This window comes from Macaca nemestrina, chromosome 20 (assembly GCF_043159975.1).
Source record: "Macaca nemestrina isolate mMacNem1 chromosome 20, mMacNem.hap1, whole genome shotgun sequence".
Classification (NCBI taxonomy): domain Eukaryota; kingdom Metazoa; phylum Chordata; class Mammalia; order Primates; family Cercopithecidae; genus Macaca; species Macaca nemestrina.
The window spans coordinates 63,601,604-63,617,562 of NC_092144.1; the positions used below are offsets into that span (position 1 = coordinate 63,601,604).

At 46.8% G+C, this 15,959-nt stretch overlaps 1 protein-coding gene across 7 annotated transcripts in view; it reads left to right on the forward strand.

The window, feature by feature from the left end:
• The window catches only part of LOC105497028 (zinc finger protein 331), a 59,180-nt gene that overhangs the window by 39,529 nt on the left and 3,692 nt on the right, over positions 1 to 15,959 (forward strand). For all 7 annotated transcript variants that reach the window (XM_071087739.1, XM_071087738.1, XM_071087741.1 and 4 more), the window contains 2 exons: positions 8,779 to 8,862; positions 10,541 to 10,667. In XM_071087739.1, the coding sequence (XP_070943840.1) occupies positions 8,854 to 8,862; positions 10,541 to 10,667 (136 nt within the window). In that variant the 5' untranslated portion in view covers positions 8,779 to 8,853. The remainder of the gene's footprint in view (positions 1 to 8,778; positions 8,863 to 10,540; positions 10,668 to 15,959) is intronic.

Genomic DNA, 15,959 nt, shown 5'->3' on the forward strand with positions numbered 1-15,959 from the left:
TCCCAGCTACTAGGGAGGCCGAGGTGGGAGGATCTCTTGAACCCAGGAGATCGAAGCTGCAGTAAGCTGTGTTCACGCCACTGTACTCCAGTGGCAAGAGCGTGAGACCCTGTCTCAAAACATATGTACACACATACACCCATTTGAGAGGTAGGCCTATCCTTTCAGAGTTTCCTAAATGACTACAGTGTGCCTGCTCCCCCATAACTATGTTTGTGTTTGGTATTTTGTTTTAATTTGGGACTATCTCGTTCAATTTCCTTTTTTTTTTTTTTTGAGACGGAGTCTCGCTCTGTGGCCCAGGCTGGAGTGCAGTGGCGCGATCTCAGCTCACTGCAAGCTCCGCCTCCCGGGTTCACGCCATTCTCCTGCCTCAGCCTCCCAAGTAGCTGGGACTATAGGCGCCCGCCACCTCGCCCGGCTAGTTTTTTGTATCTTTTAATAGAGACGGGGTTTCACCATGTTAGCCAGGATGGTCTCAATCTCCTGACCTCGTGATCCGCCCGTCTTGGCCTCCCAAAGTGCTGCAATTACAGGCGTGAGCCACTGCGCCTGGCCTTGTTCAGTCTATTATAATGGGATTAATGCAGGCCTGCTCGCTGGGGAAAAAAAAAAAATTGGTCCCTGAGGAGCTTTTAGAGAACACTCTCTAAATTACCCATAATTGTATAATCCAGAGGTAATTACTGTTTCTAGTCCTCGTTTTTGTAATTAGTGTTTGTAGTCCTCCTTTTTGCCTTTAAGCATGGATGTGTTTTCTTTCTGGAGCATGGAATTTTGCTAATTAATCATGTGAATACACCAGAGACTCTTTAAATCTAGTTTTAAATCTAATCTATAGCAGCAAATTATCAAGAAAGACAGCCTTTAAAATTAGATTCTAAGGCAGAATGATTGCTTGAGGCCAGGAGTTTGAGACCAACCTGAGCAACATAGTGAGACCTCATCTCTCCAAACATTTAAAAAACAAGCCAGGCATGGTGGTGTGTGCCTGTGGTCCTAGCTACTTAAGAAGCTGAAGTGGGAGGATCCCTTCAGCCCAGGAGGTTAAGGCTGCAATGAGCCGTGATCCCACCACTGCCCTCCAGCCTGGGTGAAAGAGTGAGACCATCTCAAAGAAAAAAAAAAAAAAACTAGAAGGCCAGGTGCAGTGGCTTACACCTGTAATCCCAGCACTTTGGGAGGCCGAGGTGGGTAGATCACTTGAGGTCAGGAATTCAAAACCAGCCTGGCCAACATGGTGAAACCTCGTCTCTACAAAAAATACAAAAATTCGGCAGGCATGGTGGCGCACACCTGTAATCCCAGGTACTTGGGTGGCTGAGGCAGGAGAATCGCTTGAACCTGGGAGGTGGAGGTTGCAGTGAGCCTAGATTGTGCCACTGCACTCCAGCCTAGGTGACAGAACAAGCCTCTGTCTCAAGAAATAAAATAACTGGAGATTCTAGAATTTTAATGTTTCTTTCCCAGAACATGACAGTAATCACTGATAAATTCTAAGTAATCATCGGGTGCCTTACAAATATGGACTTTCCAGATGACATTAACAAGGTTATAGATACAAGTAACAAAAACTGTATAAGTAACATTTGCAAGATAAAAGAATAAGGTGATAAGATGACAATAGTTAAAAATGTTGACATGTGCCAGGCACGGTGGCTCAAGCCTGTAATCCCAGCACTTTGGGAGGCCAAGACGGGCGGATCACAAGGTCAGGAGATCGAGACCATCCTGGCTAACACGGTGAAACCCCGTCTGTACTAAAAATACAAAAAAAACCTAGCTGGGCGAGATGGCGGGCGCCTGTAGTCCCAGCTACTTGGGAGGCTGAGGCAGGAGAATGGCGTGAACCCGGGAGGCGGAGCTTGCAGTGAGCTGAGATCCGGCCACTGCACTCCAGCCTGGGCTACAGAGCGAGACTCCGTCTCAAAAAAAAAAAAGTTCACATGTATCTTCCATTTCACATAGAACACAAGATTCACGCTGGGCGCAGTGGCTCACGCCTGTAATCCCAGCACTTTGGGAGGCCAAGGCGAGTGGATCACTTGAGGTCAGGAGTTCCAAGACCAGCCTGGCCAACATGGCAAAACACCGTCTCTACTAAAAATACAAAATTAGCCGGGCATGGTGGCACATGCCTGTAATCCCAGCTTCTTGGGAGGCTGAGCAGGAGAATCGCTGGGACTCGGGAGGTGGAGACTGCAGTGAGCTCAGATCGCGCCACTGTACTCCAGCCTTGGCAACAGAGCAAGACTCCATCTCAAAAAATAAAATAAAATAAAAATAAATAAATAAAATAAAACAAGGTACATATAATGTGGAAAGAGATGTTTTGGTGAAATTAAGAACACAGGCTTGGATGAACCAGCCCAGGTCAGAAATAGAGGAGGTCAAAACTCCTGTGCTGATCAGTAGTGGGATGGTACCTGTGAACAGTCACTGTACTGCAGCCTGGGCAACAGTCAGACCCTGTCTCAGAAAAAAAAGAAAAAAGAAAAAACAATGTAGGCTCTGTGGGTTTTTTTTTTTTTTTTTTTTTTTTTTTTTTTTTTTTTGAGATGAAATCTTGCTATGTCACCAGGCTGGAGTACAATGGCGGGACCTCGGCTTACTGCAACCTCCACCTCCCGGGTTCAAGCAGTTCTCCTGCCTCAGCCTCCCGAGTAGCTGGGACTACAGGTGCATGCCACCGTGCCCAGCTCATTTTTGTATTTGTAGTAGAGATGGAGTTTCACTATGTTGGCCAGGATGGTCTCGATCTCTTGACCTCGTGATTCGCCCGCCTCGGGATTACAGGCGTGAGCTACCATGTGAGCCACTGCGCTCGGACTATACATAATTTTTTAAATCTACCTTCTTCCCTTGGTATTTCATCATAAATTTTTTCTCAATTAATGTGCATCAATATCATTAGTAAATGTATTCTGTATCATTATATAACATTATTTATGTATGTGTTCTCTACCATGAGATATTTCAGTTGTTTTCCTTTTTAAACATTATCTGCTGGAAAATCTGGAGAAGATCCATGGGTTATCATTGTCCTGGTTGTGATATTTTACTGTTGTTCTGCAGGGTGTCACAGTTGGTGTAAATCAGGTCAAGGGTACAAAAGACCACTCTCTATTATTTCTTATAACTACGTGTGTCTACATTTATCTCAGTTTAAAAGACAGTCTTTCCTAGAAAAAAGCTTATTTTTTTTTAACATTCTTAGGCATGCGTTCATATACTACTATAGCTATTTCCTTGTCATAAGTTCTAGAATGTGGAATTTTGAGTCAAAATTAGACATTTGTTCAGTGCCTGCGATAAGCCACATGCTGTGGCTGGTAGTACTTGGAATGAGAGTCTGATTCAGTGGACTCAGCTGCTGCCTGTACAGCATTGATAATCCAGCAAGGGAAACTAAATAGAAAAAGCTCAAGGCAGCCTGCGGTCAAGGCCGGCGGAGAATTCCAGGTCACACACTCAGAGAGGTGCCAGGAAGAGGACATCATTCTGAGGACAGCCCCTGATAATTCACGACCAGATAATTCTGAATATACTGACTCTTTGTTGGGATAAATGGAATTTGTTTTCTAGGCTTTATACTTTATGTCATTTTTTTCCTTTAATTTTTTGTAGAGATGGGGTCTTGCTGTGTTGCCTAGGCTGGTCTCAGACTCCTGGCTTCCAGCAGTCCTCCCACCTTGGCCCCACAAAGTGCAGTGTTGGCATTACAAGCATGAACCCCTACGTCTGGCCTTTTTTTGTCCTTTATCCTTTTTTATTTTTATTTTTATTTTTATTTCTGAGACAGAGTCTCACTCTGTCACCCAGGCCAGAGTACAGTGGCGTGATCTGGGCTCACTGCAAACCCCACCTCCTAGATTCAAGCAATTCTTGCGCCTCAGCTTCCTGAGTAGCTGGAATTACAGGCACGCACCACCACACCCAGCTAATGTTTGCATTTTTCTCGTAGAGATGGGGTTTCGCCATGTTGGCCAGGCTGGTCTCAAACTCCTGACCTCAAGTAATCCGTCCGCCTCAGCCTCCCAAAGTGCTGGGATTACAGGCCACCGTGCCTGGCTAGGAGTAGACTTTTTTTTTTTTTTTTTTTTTTGAGACGGAGTCTCGCTCTGTCGCTCAGGCTGGAGTGCAGTGGCCGGATCTCAGCTCACTGTAAGCTCCGCCTCCCGGGTTCACACCATTCTCCTGCCTCAGCCTCCCGAGTAGCTGGGACTATAGGCGCCCACAACCGCGCCCGGCTAATTTTTTGTATTTTTAGTAGAGACGGGGTTTCACCGTGGTCTCGATCTCCTGACCTTGTGATCCGCCCGCCTCGGCCTCCCAAAGCGCTGGGATTACAGGCGTGAGCCACCGCGCCCGGCCGAGGAGTAGACTTTTTAAGAAAAAAAAGAAACCTTCTTTGTCTTTTGAGAGTCTAATCGCCTCTGACTGCATTTCAAATCAATACACATTTGTGTATGATAAGGGAATGCGGCCGGGCGCGGTGGCTCAAGCCTGTAATCCCAGCACTTTGGGAGGCCGAGACGGGCGGATCACAAGGTCAGGAGATCGAGACCATCCTGGCTAACACGGTGAAACCCCGTCTCTACTAAAAAATACAAAAAAAAACCTAGCCGGGCGAGGTGGCGGGCGTCTGTAGTCCCAGCTACTCGGGAGGCTGAGGCAGGAGAATGGCGTGAACCCGGGAGGCGGAGCTTGCAGTGAGCTGAGATCCGGCCACTGCACTCCAGTCTGGGCAACAAAGCGAGACTCTGTCTCAACAACAACAAAAAAAAAAGATAAGGGAATGCATGCCTGTTGTTGCAACACATAGGTGCACTTAAGAAACTCAGGATCTCAGGGTGTGTCAGGAGTTGTCAAGACCACCACCAGGTTCCTTGTTTCTCTAGATGGACTCACAGGACCCACCATCTAGATCTACTCGTGGCTGATTTATTCCAGCGAAGGGATACAAAGCAAAATCAGCTGAGGGAGAGGTTGCCTAGGACAGGTTAGCAGGAAACCAGGCTCCCCCTTCCTCAGTCCTCTCCCAGGGACATCACACCGGATGTGCCTGGCTCATCCAGCATCGCATTGTGACAACACCTGTTCCATGTTGTCAACCAGGGAAGCGCACCAGAGTCCGTTGGTGCAAGGTTTGGTTTGGTTTGATTTGGTTTTGAGTCGGAGTTTTGCTCTTTCGCCCAGGCTGGAGTGAAGTGGCCTGATCTCGGCTCACTGCAACCTCTGCCCCCTGGGTCCAAGTGATTCTCCTGCCTCGGCCTCCCAAGTAGCTGGGATTATAGGCGCCCGCCACCATGCCCAGCTAATTTTTGTATGGTAGCGAAAGGTTTTGATCAAGGTTCATGCACACACTGCCTCGCACAATCTGAATCTTCTGGACACCTGGAGGAAACCAGGGGTTCTGTGTAAACCACTTCGTCGTCTATACTGATTTATTCCACTGAAGGGATACAAAGCAAAATCAGAGGGAGAGGTTGCACAGGACAGGTTAGCAGGAAACCAGGCTCAGTTTAGGTGCAGCGAGCCACTCTTACACGTGAAAGAAGAGCGCGAACACTCAGATCTGGTTTTCAGACGCCACGGACCAGTGTTGTGAGCAGGCCGAACGATGGCAGTTTCCAGTTCACTCTGTTAACTGTTCTGCATTGGGGTCGTAGAACTTCCCAGCTTTTCCTTTCTGTTTCTCTGCTTTCTATTTCTCTGTTTTTATATCTCTATTTTTTATATTTTTCTACTGATATCTTACTGTTGGTTTGCCAGCGTGTATGTGTCTGCATTCCCTCCTTCCCTCTCTCCTCCTCTCCCTCTCTCTCCATATATATACATGTGTGCATATGTGTATATATAGACAGATGCGTGTGTGTGTTTTTATATATGGCATTTTACAAATGTTATTGTGTCATTCTGTTTTGGTAACCTAACTTTTCTACTAAGAATATGTCTGAAATATCTCTCATGTCTTTAAATAGTTTTTCTTTTTTTTTTTTTTTTTTTTTTTGGAGACAGAGTCTTGCTCTGTCACCCAGGCTGGAGTGCAGTGGCCGGATCTCAGCTCACTGCAGCCTCCGCCTCCCGGGTTCACGCCATTCTCCTGCCTCAGCCTCCCGAGTAGCTGGGACTACAGGCGCCCGCTACCTCGCCCGGCTAGTTTTTTGTATTTTTTAGTAGAGACGGGGTTTCACCGTGTTAGCCAGGATGGTCTCGATCTCCTGACCTTGTGATCCGCCCGCCTCGGCCTCCCAAAGTGCTGGGATTACAGGCTTGAGCCACCGTGCCCGGCCTTTAAATAGTTTTTCTAACTTAACATTCAGTAACCATTTACTATTTTACTTGGATATTCTGTGTGTAATTACGCTGTCAGCTTTTCTGGACCCAGAAGTGCTCTCAGATATCACCTCTGGTATACAAAAAAAAAAAAAAAAAAAAAAAAAGTTGGGTATATTGCCTGAGCAGTTCCTTGTCCACCTGCCATGTTTTGAGTAACATCACCCAATCTAGAGGCCAGAAGAGGTCCAAGTTTGGAGAATACAGCCCCTCTTCACCCTGGAAGCTTGTCTGGAGGGACCAGGGTGGGCTCAGAATGAGACTAAATACTCTTAAACACCCACTCTCAGATCCTAGAGCACAATCCCCCCGTCCAGTGTTAGCTGATCGATGAGGCTCATGGGCACACCACCGTCACTTCTGACACCACTGCGAGGTTGGGGAGATTCCCCAAAGCACCCTCAGCTTGAACAGTTCACTAGAGCCAGGCATGGTGGCTCATGCCTATAATCCCAGCACCTTGGGAAGCTAAGGTGGGAAGATCACTTGAGGCCAGGAGTTCAAGACCCGCCTGGGAAATACAGTGAGACCCAATCTCTACAAAAAAAAAAAAAAAGCAAACAAAATTAGCCAAGTGCAGTGGTGCGGTGCAACCTGTAATCCCAGCTGCTCGGGAGGCTGAGGTGGGAGGATTGCTTGAACCCAGGAAGTCAAGGCTGCAGTGAGCTGAGATGGTACCACTGCTCTCTAGCCTGGGTGAGAGTGAGACCCTGTCTTAAAAAAAAAAAAAAATTCTCTAAAAGTACCCACAGAATTCACTGAAAGATGTTATGCTTATGGTTACAGTTTATTACAAGGAAAGGATACAGATTGTCATCACTCAAGGAAAGAAGTACGTGGCCAGGTGCGGTGGCTCACGCCTGTAATCCCAACACTTTGGGAGGCCAAGGCGGGCAGATCACAAGGTCAGGAGTTCAAGACCATCCTGGCCAACACGGTGAAACCCCGTCTCTACTAAAAATACAAAAAATAGCTGGGCATGGTGGCGTGTGCCTGTAGTCCCAGCTACTCAGGAGGCTGAGGCAGGAGAATCACTTGAACCCGGGAGGCAGAGGTTGTGGTGGGCCGAGATCATGGCACTGCACTCCAGCCTGGGCAACAGAGCAAGATCCGTTCAAAAAAAAAGAAGTACGAGGCCAAGACGGGCGGATCATGAGGTCAGGAGATCGAGGCCATCCTGGCTAACACGGTGAAACCCCGTCTCTACTAAAAAATACAAAAAACTAGCCGGGCGCGGTGGCGGGCGTCTGTAGTCCCAGCTACTCGGGAGGCTGAGGCAGGAGAATGGCGTAAACCCGGGAGGCGGAGCTTGCAGTGAGCTGAGATCCGGCCACTGCACTCCAGCCTGGGCGACAGAGCGAGACTCCGTCTCAAAAAAAAAAAAGAAGTACATAAGTTGAAGTCCAGGAGAGTTCCAGACACAGAGCTTCTGGTGTCCTTTCCCCGTGGAGTCAGGACTCATTACTCTGCTGTCTTCGGTGTGTGACAACAGGCGCCAACTATCGCCAACTAGAGAAGCTCACCTAAGCTCTGATGTTGGAAGTTTTTATTGGGCTTCAGCATGTAGACATGATTGACTGGTTGGTTGATTGATTGTCTACATGGTTAATGTCAGTTTCCAGGTCAGCTGGTACCGCATGACCGAAAGCTCCTACCCTGAATCACTTGATTAGTATTTCTGGCGTAGCAAGCCCCCATCAGAAACAAAGACATTCCTCTTAGATGTAATATTGATTAACTTTCAGCACCAGAGGGCAAAGGCCAGACTACTTTTTGGGCAAGTCCACATTCTTTACTACATCCCACCCATCAGTCCCCAATAGGGAGCTGGCCAGAAATGAAGTCCTCCTGTTAAATTGTCTGGGCCTGTCTTTGAGGAAAAAAAACAAAAAAAAAAGTGAAGCCTCTTCTGCCGTGTGCAGCTAGGTTTCCTGAGGTTTCATTGAGAGCTTGGTTTAGGTTTGATCCATGATGCTCTTTTTTTTTTTTTTTTTTTTTTTGAGACAGAGTCTTGCTCTGTCGCCAGGCTGGAGTGCAGTGGCGCGATCTCAGCTCACTGCAACCTCCGCCTCCCGGGTTCAAGCTATTCCCCTGCCTCAGACTCCCAAGTAGTTGGGACTACAGGTGTGTGCCACCACAGCTGGCTAATTTTTTGTATTTTTAGTAGAGACAGGGTTTCACCGTGTTAGCCAGGATGGTCTCGATCTCCTGACCTCGTGATCCGCCCACCTCAGCCTCCCAAAGTGCTGGGATTACAGGCGTGAGCCACCGCGCCCAGCCTGATCATGATACTCTTAACCTTTCCCAGATATGTCACGGTTATGTGTTTGTTTTGGGAAGCCAAGACAGGAGCCAAAAGGTCATATTACATATTACATCCCCGGGGAATATGGGGACCCCGGGTGCACCTGGTTTTAATCTCTCTTTTTCCGCCCCTAGCTCTAGCCTCTCAGAGTTTGTGTCTTCTTCAGTGGAAACCCCAAGAAGACTGATCAGTTCTTCAATTCTAAAACAATGGCCCAGGTAAGTGTGTATTTCTCTTTCCTTCTTGAGCTGTGAGATTTGCGTTTGGTGTATCTGCTTGTGAATTATCTGAAGCCTTTTATCTAGTCAAGCCCTTCATAATTACCTATTTCCCAGTTCTTTCTATTCCAGTGAATGATAATGCCATATAACTCCGCATTGCCTTTTGGGGAAATCACAGAGCACGTGATTCAGTATCTCCTATTTGCTCCCTTTTGGGGCCAGGGTAATGTTGGAGCAGTGAAGTAGCAAAGTCCATTGAGGAACATATTTAAGTCAAGTCCGTGGTTCGATGAGTTAGATATGTTGGTCCCATTTGACCACGTGAGAAACGAATCCTCCACTGAGCATGCTTTCTGCGTAGATAAGAGGGGACGCTCATATTCACTGGTCTGTCTTAGTATGTGCTCAGATCCCAAGCTTGATGGGACTTTTGGAAGGAGTTGGGGCTGTGATTAGGACCTTTGAACAGAGGTCGTGTTCCTGCCGGGGAAGCTGGGGGGTAAATTTTATTATTGAATGGATCTCTCAGACTGCAAGATGATTCTAAATCATCTGACATCCTTATCCTCTAATTCAGGAACAGGGGGCCAGGCGTGGTGGCTCACACCTGTAATCCCAGCACTTTGGGAGGCTGAGGCAGGCGGATCACAGGGTCAGGAGTTCGAGACCATCCTGGCTAACATGGTGAAACCCCATCTCTACTAAAAATACAAAAAAAAGTCTTTCCCAGGGGAAAGACTGGGTTGGGGATGGTAAGAAACATGAAGATCTTCCAGTATGGAAGTAGGAGATGATTGCGTACCCCAGAATTGGAGAAAGCCTTAGGTGTTTTGGTCAACCTAAGTGAATAACTATAATGAACAGTCTGACTTAACCTGTGTGGGAATTTTTTTAAATGCTTAAAAGGAAGACTGCTTAAAATGTAGTTTGGCATGATGAACCTGAGGCTTGAAAACATTCAAACATGCGAACCCTATTTTCTTTTTCTTTTCTTGGGATAGAGTTTCACTCTTGTCGCCCAGGCTGGAGTGCAGTGGCACAATCTCGGCTCACCGCAACCTCCGCCTCCCGGGTTCAAGCAATTCTCCTGCCTCAGCCTCCTGAGTAGCTGGGATTACAGGCACTCACTGCCACGCCTGGCTAATTTTGTATTTTTAGTAGAGATGAGGTTTCTCCATGTTGGTCAGGCTGGTCTCGAACCCCCGACCTCAGGTGATCAACCTGCCCCAGCCTCCCAATGTGCTGGGATTACAGGCGTGAGCCACCACACCCGGCAAACCCTATTTTCTAAAATAAAAGATCTTAAACAAAAATCTTGATTTTTCTTCCCCCTTAGAAGAAAAAATGCTGTAGGAATCCACACTTGTTGAGAACTTATAAGGCAGACATATAGCAGACACTGCTTGTCAACAAGAAGAAAGCTTGGATTGTCTTATCCACTTCCCGGCCGGTTTGACTAATTGAGGATTCTGCACAGTACAAGCCATTTTCTCTGCAGCAGCAGAGCTCTTCAGTGACATGCAGGCATTCTGCTTCCATCACAGTTACGCTGATGTCCTTACCGCCCCCTGCCCATGTCACAGGTGTTCACCCTACCCAGAGGGGGCCTCTTGTCTCCTTCATCTGGAAGCTGTTTCCTTTCATTTCATCATGCATATGTGGGTTTCTGTTTCAGGGTTTGGTGACATTCGCCGACGTAGCCATAGACTTTTCTCAGGAGGAGTGGGCCTGCCTGAACTCCGCTCAGAGGGACCTGTACTGGGATGTGATGCTGGAGAACTACAGTAACTTGGTCTCACTGGGTGAGTTGCACACCTCAGATAACTTAGACTGCCTCCTGGAATATCCGCTCTCCACTGTGAATTTCAGGACCATCTTTCAAGAAACTAGTTGAATTTCTTCTTCCTGTTCCCAAGGAATGTATTGAGCCGTACTGGTGTGGCCCATGAGCATCAGACACCTTCCCCTCCCATCCATTGGTTACCTTCCCCCCTTCATCGACTCCCCCTGTAATCATCTCTCTTCCTTAATGTCCGTGGAATGCGTTGGAATTCTGGGATGTTTATTTCATGACCATCTTCAAAGGAACCAGTTTGTCCTATGAGGTTATGTTTATACCCAAATTGCTATTGGTGGTCTGTGGTACTCTAGGGACCCACATCTAGGGAAAACATGTGGACACAGTGCCCTGAATTGTTCTAGTAAAGCAGCCTATATGTTTGAAGTAGAGTAGATTAGACAAACAGAATTTGTATAAAACCAAAGTGGGCGTATTTCATGTCTTACGTATCATACCCGAAGTGAGGTTGAAAGTTACAATCCCTGAACTTTGAGTTAAACATTGAATGACAATATCTTGTATACATCTCTGGAAACTTATTTTTCTTCTAGCAAAATAACAACAATGATATTGATAGCTAAGCCGTCTATGGTGACACTGCCTGTAATCCCAGCTACTCAGAAGACTGAGGCAGGAGGATCACTTGAGCCCAGGAGTTAAAGGCTATAGTCATACCACTGTACTCCAGGCTGGGTAACAGATCAAGACCCCATGGCTAAAACAATAAATAAACAAATAGGAATTTATATATGTTTTATATATATACAGAGACACACATATATACACATATTTTTATATATATATATATGCTTACTCTGTGCCATGTACTGTTCTAAGCACTGTGTGTGTAAGTACATTTCATTTGATTCTCACAAGCAGATGAGATAGGCACAATCATTGTCTATTTTGGAGATGAGGATACTGAGGCACAAAGTGGTGTGGTCAGACAGAGGGAGCAGGAGCTAGAATCAAATCTAACAATTTTGGTCCCCAGGTTCCCTCCTGCCAGCTGCCATGTCCCGCTTGCCTCCAGGCATAATGCCTACAGAAACTTAAAATAGGACCTTTTCTCGGCCAGGCACGGTGGCTCACGCCTGTAATCCCCAGCACTTTGGGAGGCTGAGGTGGGTGGATCACTTGAGGTCAGGAGTTAGAGACCAGCCTGGCCAACATGGTAAAACCCTGTCTCTACTAAAAATATAAAAATTAGCCAGGCATGGTGGCACATGTCTGTAATCTCAGCTTCTCCAGAGCCTGGTGCAGAAGAATCATTTGGACCTGGGAAGCAAAGGTTGCAGTGAGCCAAGATCGCGCTATTGTGCTGCAGCCTGGGCAACAGAACGAGACTCTGTCTCAAAAATAGTGAAAAATAAGGCCGGGTGCAGTGACTCACTCCTGTAATCACAACACTTTGGGAGGCGAAGGCGGACGGATCATAAGGATAGGAGTTCAAGACCAGCCTGGCCAACATGATGAAACCCCACCTCTACTGAAAATACAAAAATTTACCAGGTGTGGTGGCACATGCCTGTATTTCCAGCTACTTGGGAGGCTGAGGCAGGAGAATCACTTGAACCCGGGAGGTAGAAATTGCAGTGAGCTGAGATCACGCCACTGCACTCCATCCTGGGCGACAGAGCAAGAATCTGTCTCAGAAAAATACATAACTAAATAAATAAATAAAATATGACCTTTTCCCTACCTATCTAGTTTCCTGTTTGTTCTTTATTCCTTTCTCTTTATAAAGTCTTTATTAATAGCGTTTCCTTTCCTTTTTTTTTTTTTTTTTTTTAAGATGAGATTTTTTTTTTCACTCTGTCACTCAGGCTGGAGTGCAGTGGCGCCATCATGACTAACTGCAGCCTCAACCTCCTGGGCTCAAGTGATCCTCCCGCCTCATCTCCCTGAGTAGCAGGGACCACAGGTGCACACCACGACACCCGGCTAATTATTGTGTTTTTTTGTAGAGATGGGATTTCGCCATGTTGCCCAAGCCGATCTTGAACTCCTAGGCTAAAGCAACTCACCCACCTCAGCCTCCCAAAGAGGGTGGATTACAGGCATGAGCCACTGCACCCGGCTCAATAGCATTTTGACTTCTGGTTGTTATAAATTTGATTAATAATCAAAAACTGTTTAAGGCCAGGCATGGTGGCTCACGCCTGTAATCCCAACACTTTGGGAGTCCGAGGTGGGCGGATCACCTGAAGTCAGGACTTCAAGACCATGGCCAACATAGTGAAAACCCATCTCTACTAAAAATACAAAAATTAGCCGGTGTGGTGCTGTGCGCCTGTAATCCCAGCTACCCAGGAGGCTGAGGCAGGAGAATCACTGGGACCTGGGAGGCAGAGGCTGCAGTGAGCCAAGATCATGCCACTGCAGTCCAGCCTGGGCAACAGAGCAAGTCTCAAAAAGCTGGGCATGGTGGCTGTGCCTGTAATCCCAGCTGCTTGGGAGGCTGAGGCAGGAGAACTGCTTGAACCCTGGAGGTGGAGGTTGCAATGAACCGAGATCACACCACTGCACTCCAGCCTGGGTAACAGAGCAAGACTCCCTCTCAAAAAATAAAAATAAAAATAATTTTTAAAGAATTTTTAAAGTTTTGAGCTTGAAATTTTTCCTCAAGTTCTATGTCCTCTAGCATTTTGTTTTTTTAAAGGAGGGCATATCATTTCTAAGCCAGATGTACTGTCTTACAGAATTAAGGGAAAGAGCCTTGATGGTTGTGAGGGAAAAGACAAGACAACAATACCGAGGAAGGTGAGAGCCAGTTAGCCACCCGTACAAAGGGCATCCCCGCTGGGCAGGGAACAGGCACACCCTGAGGTGTTGGAGAAGCTTTCTCCAAAGGTTCAGGCCCAAAGCCTCTAGGAAAGAAAGATCTTAGCCAGGCGTGGTGGCTCATGTCTGTAATCCCAGCACTTTGGGAGGCCGAGGTGGGCGGATCAGGAGGTCAGGAGATCGAGACCATCCTGGCTAACACGGTGAAACCCCGTCTCTACTAAAAATACAAAAAATTAGCCGGGCATGGTGGTGGGCGCCTGTAGTCCCAGCTACTCAGGAGGCTGAGGCAGGAGAATGGTGTGAACCCGGGAGGCGGAGCTTGCAGTGAGCCGAGATCGCACCACTGCACTCCAGCCTGGGTGACAGAGCGAGACTCCGTCTCCAAAAAAAAAAAAAAAAAAAACTTACCACGAACTTGATCTTCACCCCATTTCCCTGTCACCTTGTTTTTCCTGTCATATTTAACCCCATTTGATGTGCTGCTGGTGCTGCGGGTCTGTGGGCCACGCCTTTAGTAGCAGGGGTAGAGGTGACGTGATCCTCTGCCCTTCATCATTCCTGAAAATGTGTTAGCCCCGCTTTAAGCACCCGTTTTCTTTTTCTTTTATCTAGGTGTTGGCAATACCGCTTCCTGGGTGCTGGTCATGTACCTCCACCATGAGGCACCTAGTATCTGGTTGTAGCTCTTTGCCGTTGGCGGTCATTGGCAGTGCTCACATTCGTTACACTGGGGCTCAAATGCTGCGCGCCTATCACTGCCCCTTCATTTATTAGCCTGTAATTTAAAGAGAAACTTTGTTTCATCTGCTAATTGCTCATGCAGTGGCACTGTTCATATTGGATAACGAGGATAAAAACTTTGTTCTTTTCCTTTGTTGGTTTTTACGTTGTTTTTGTTTTTTGTTTTGTTTTTTTGAGACAGGGTCTTACTCTGTCACCCAGGCTGGAGTGCAGTAGTGCAGTCTGGGCTCACTGCAGCCTTGACTTCCCAGGCTCAAGCCATCCTCCCACCTCAGCCTCCCGAGGAGCTGGGATTGTAGGTGCACACCACCACGCCTGGCTAATTTTTATATTTTTTTTTTTGTAGAGACAGGGTTTTGCTGCTTCCCAGGGTTTTGCTGTTTCCCAGACTGGTTTTGAACTCCTGAGCTCAAGTAATCCACCCGCCTCGGTCTCCCAAAGTGCTGGAATTACAGGCGTGAGCCACCGCACCTAGCCAATTGTCAGTTTTTATAATAGAGGATTGGTTTCCTAGCATGCTCCAAAGCTGGCCATTTAACATTTTGTAGTATCCTTATGAACTCATAGATTTAAACGTTTGCTGTTTCTCAGTCCTTTGCAGTTAGCCTCCTTCTTGATGCTCAAGTTCTAAACTTTTTCTTATTATTGCTCTAAACTTTTTCACATTTTTAATTAAATGTAGTCTTGTAGATTATCTTTTTTGTTGCTTTTGAATGTTGTATTCTTTTACCCAGTTGCTTTTTTTTTTTTTTTTTTTTGAGACAGTCTCTCTCTTGGCTCACTGCAACCTCCACCTCCCGGGTTCAAGCAATTCTCCTGCCTCAGCCTCCCAAGTAGCTGGGATTATAGGCACATACCACCATGCCTGGCTGATTTTTGTATTTTTAGTAGAGATGGGGTTTGTTTGTTTGTTGTTTTTTCTTTTGAGACGGAGTCTAGCTCTGTCACCCAGGCTGGAGTGCAGTGGCACAATCTCGGCTCACTACAACCTCCACCTCCCGGGTTCAAGCGACTCTCCTGCCTTACCCTTCCGAGTAGCTGGGATTACAGTCTCCCACCACCACACCCAGCTAATTTTTGTATTTTTAGTAGAGACAAGGTTTCACCATGTTGGCCAGGCTGGTCTCGAACTCCTGACTTCATGATATGCCCACCTCAGCCTCCCAAAGTGCTGGGATGACAGGCATGAGCCACTGCGCCCAGCCTGTTTTTTGTTTTTTTTGGTTTTTTTTGAGACAGAGTTTCATGCTTGTTGCCCAGGCTAGAGTGCAATAGCATGATCTCAGCTCACCGCAACCTCTGCTTCCCAGGTTCAAGCAATTTTTCTGCCTCAGCCTCCCAGGTAGCTGGGATTGCAGTCATGTGCCACCACACCTGGCTAATTTTGTACTTTTAGTAGAGACAAGGTTTCTCCATGTTGGTCAGGCTGGTCTCGGACTCCCAACCTCAGGCGATCCGCCTGCCTTGGCCTCCCAAAGTGCTGGGATTACAGGCGTGAGCCACCACTCCCAGCCCTTTACCCAGTTGCTTTTAGTAATACTGCTGACATATATGTGTATCAGTTTCAGAATGCTTTACACACAGCTATCCAACTGCATATTGTTTTGTTACAGTACTTCTATATTTGATTTTCTTTGATTTTCCAAGTATACCATCACATCATCTACAAATACTTGTTTTCATCTTCAAAATAGGACATAATAGGACTAATTGTGGGGACCTTTTT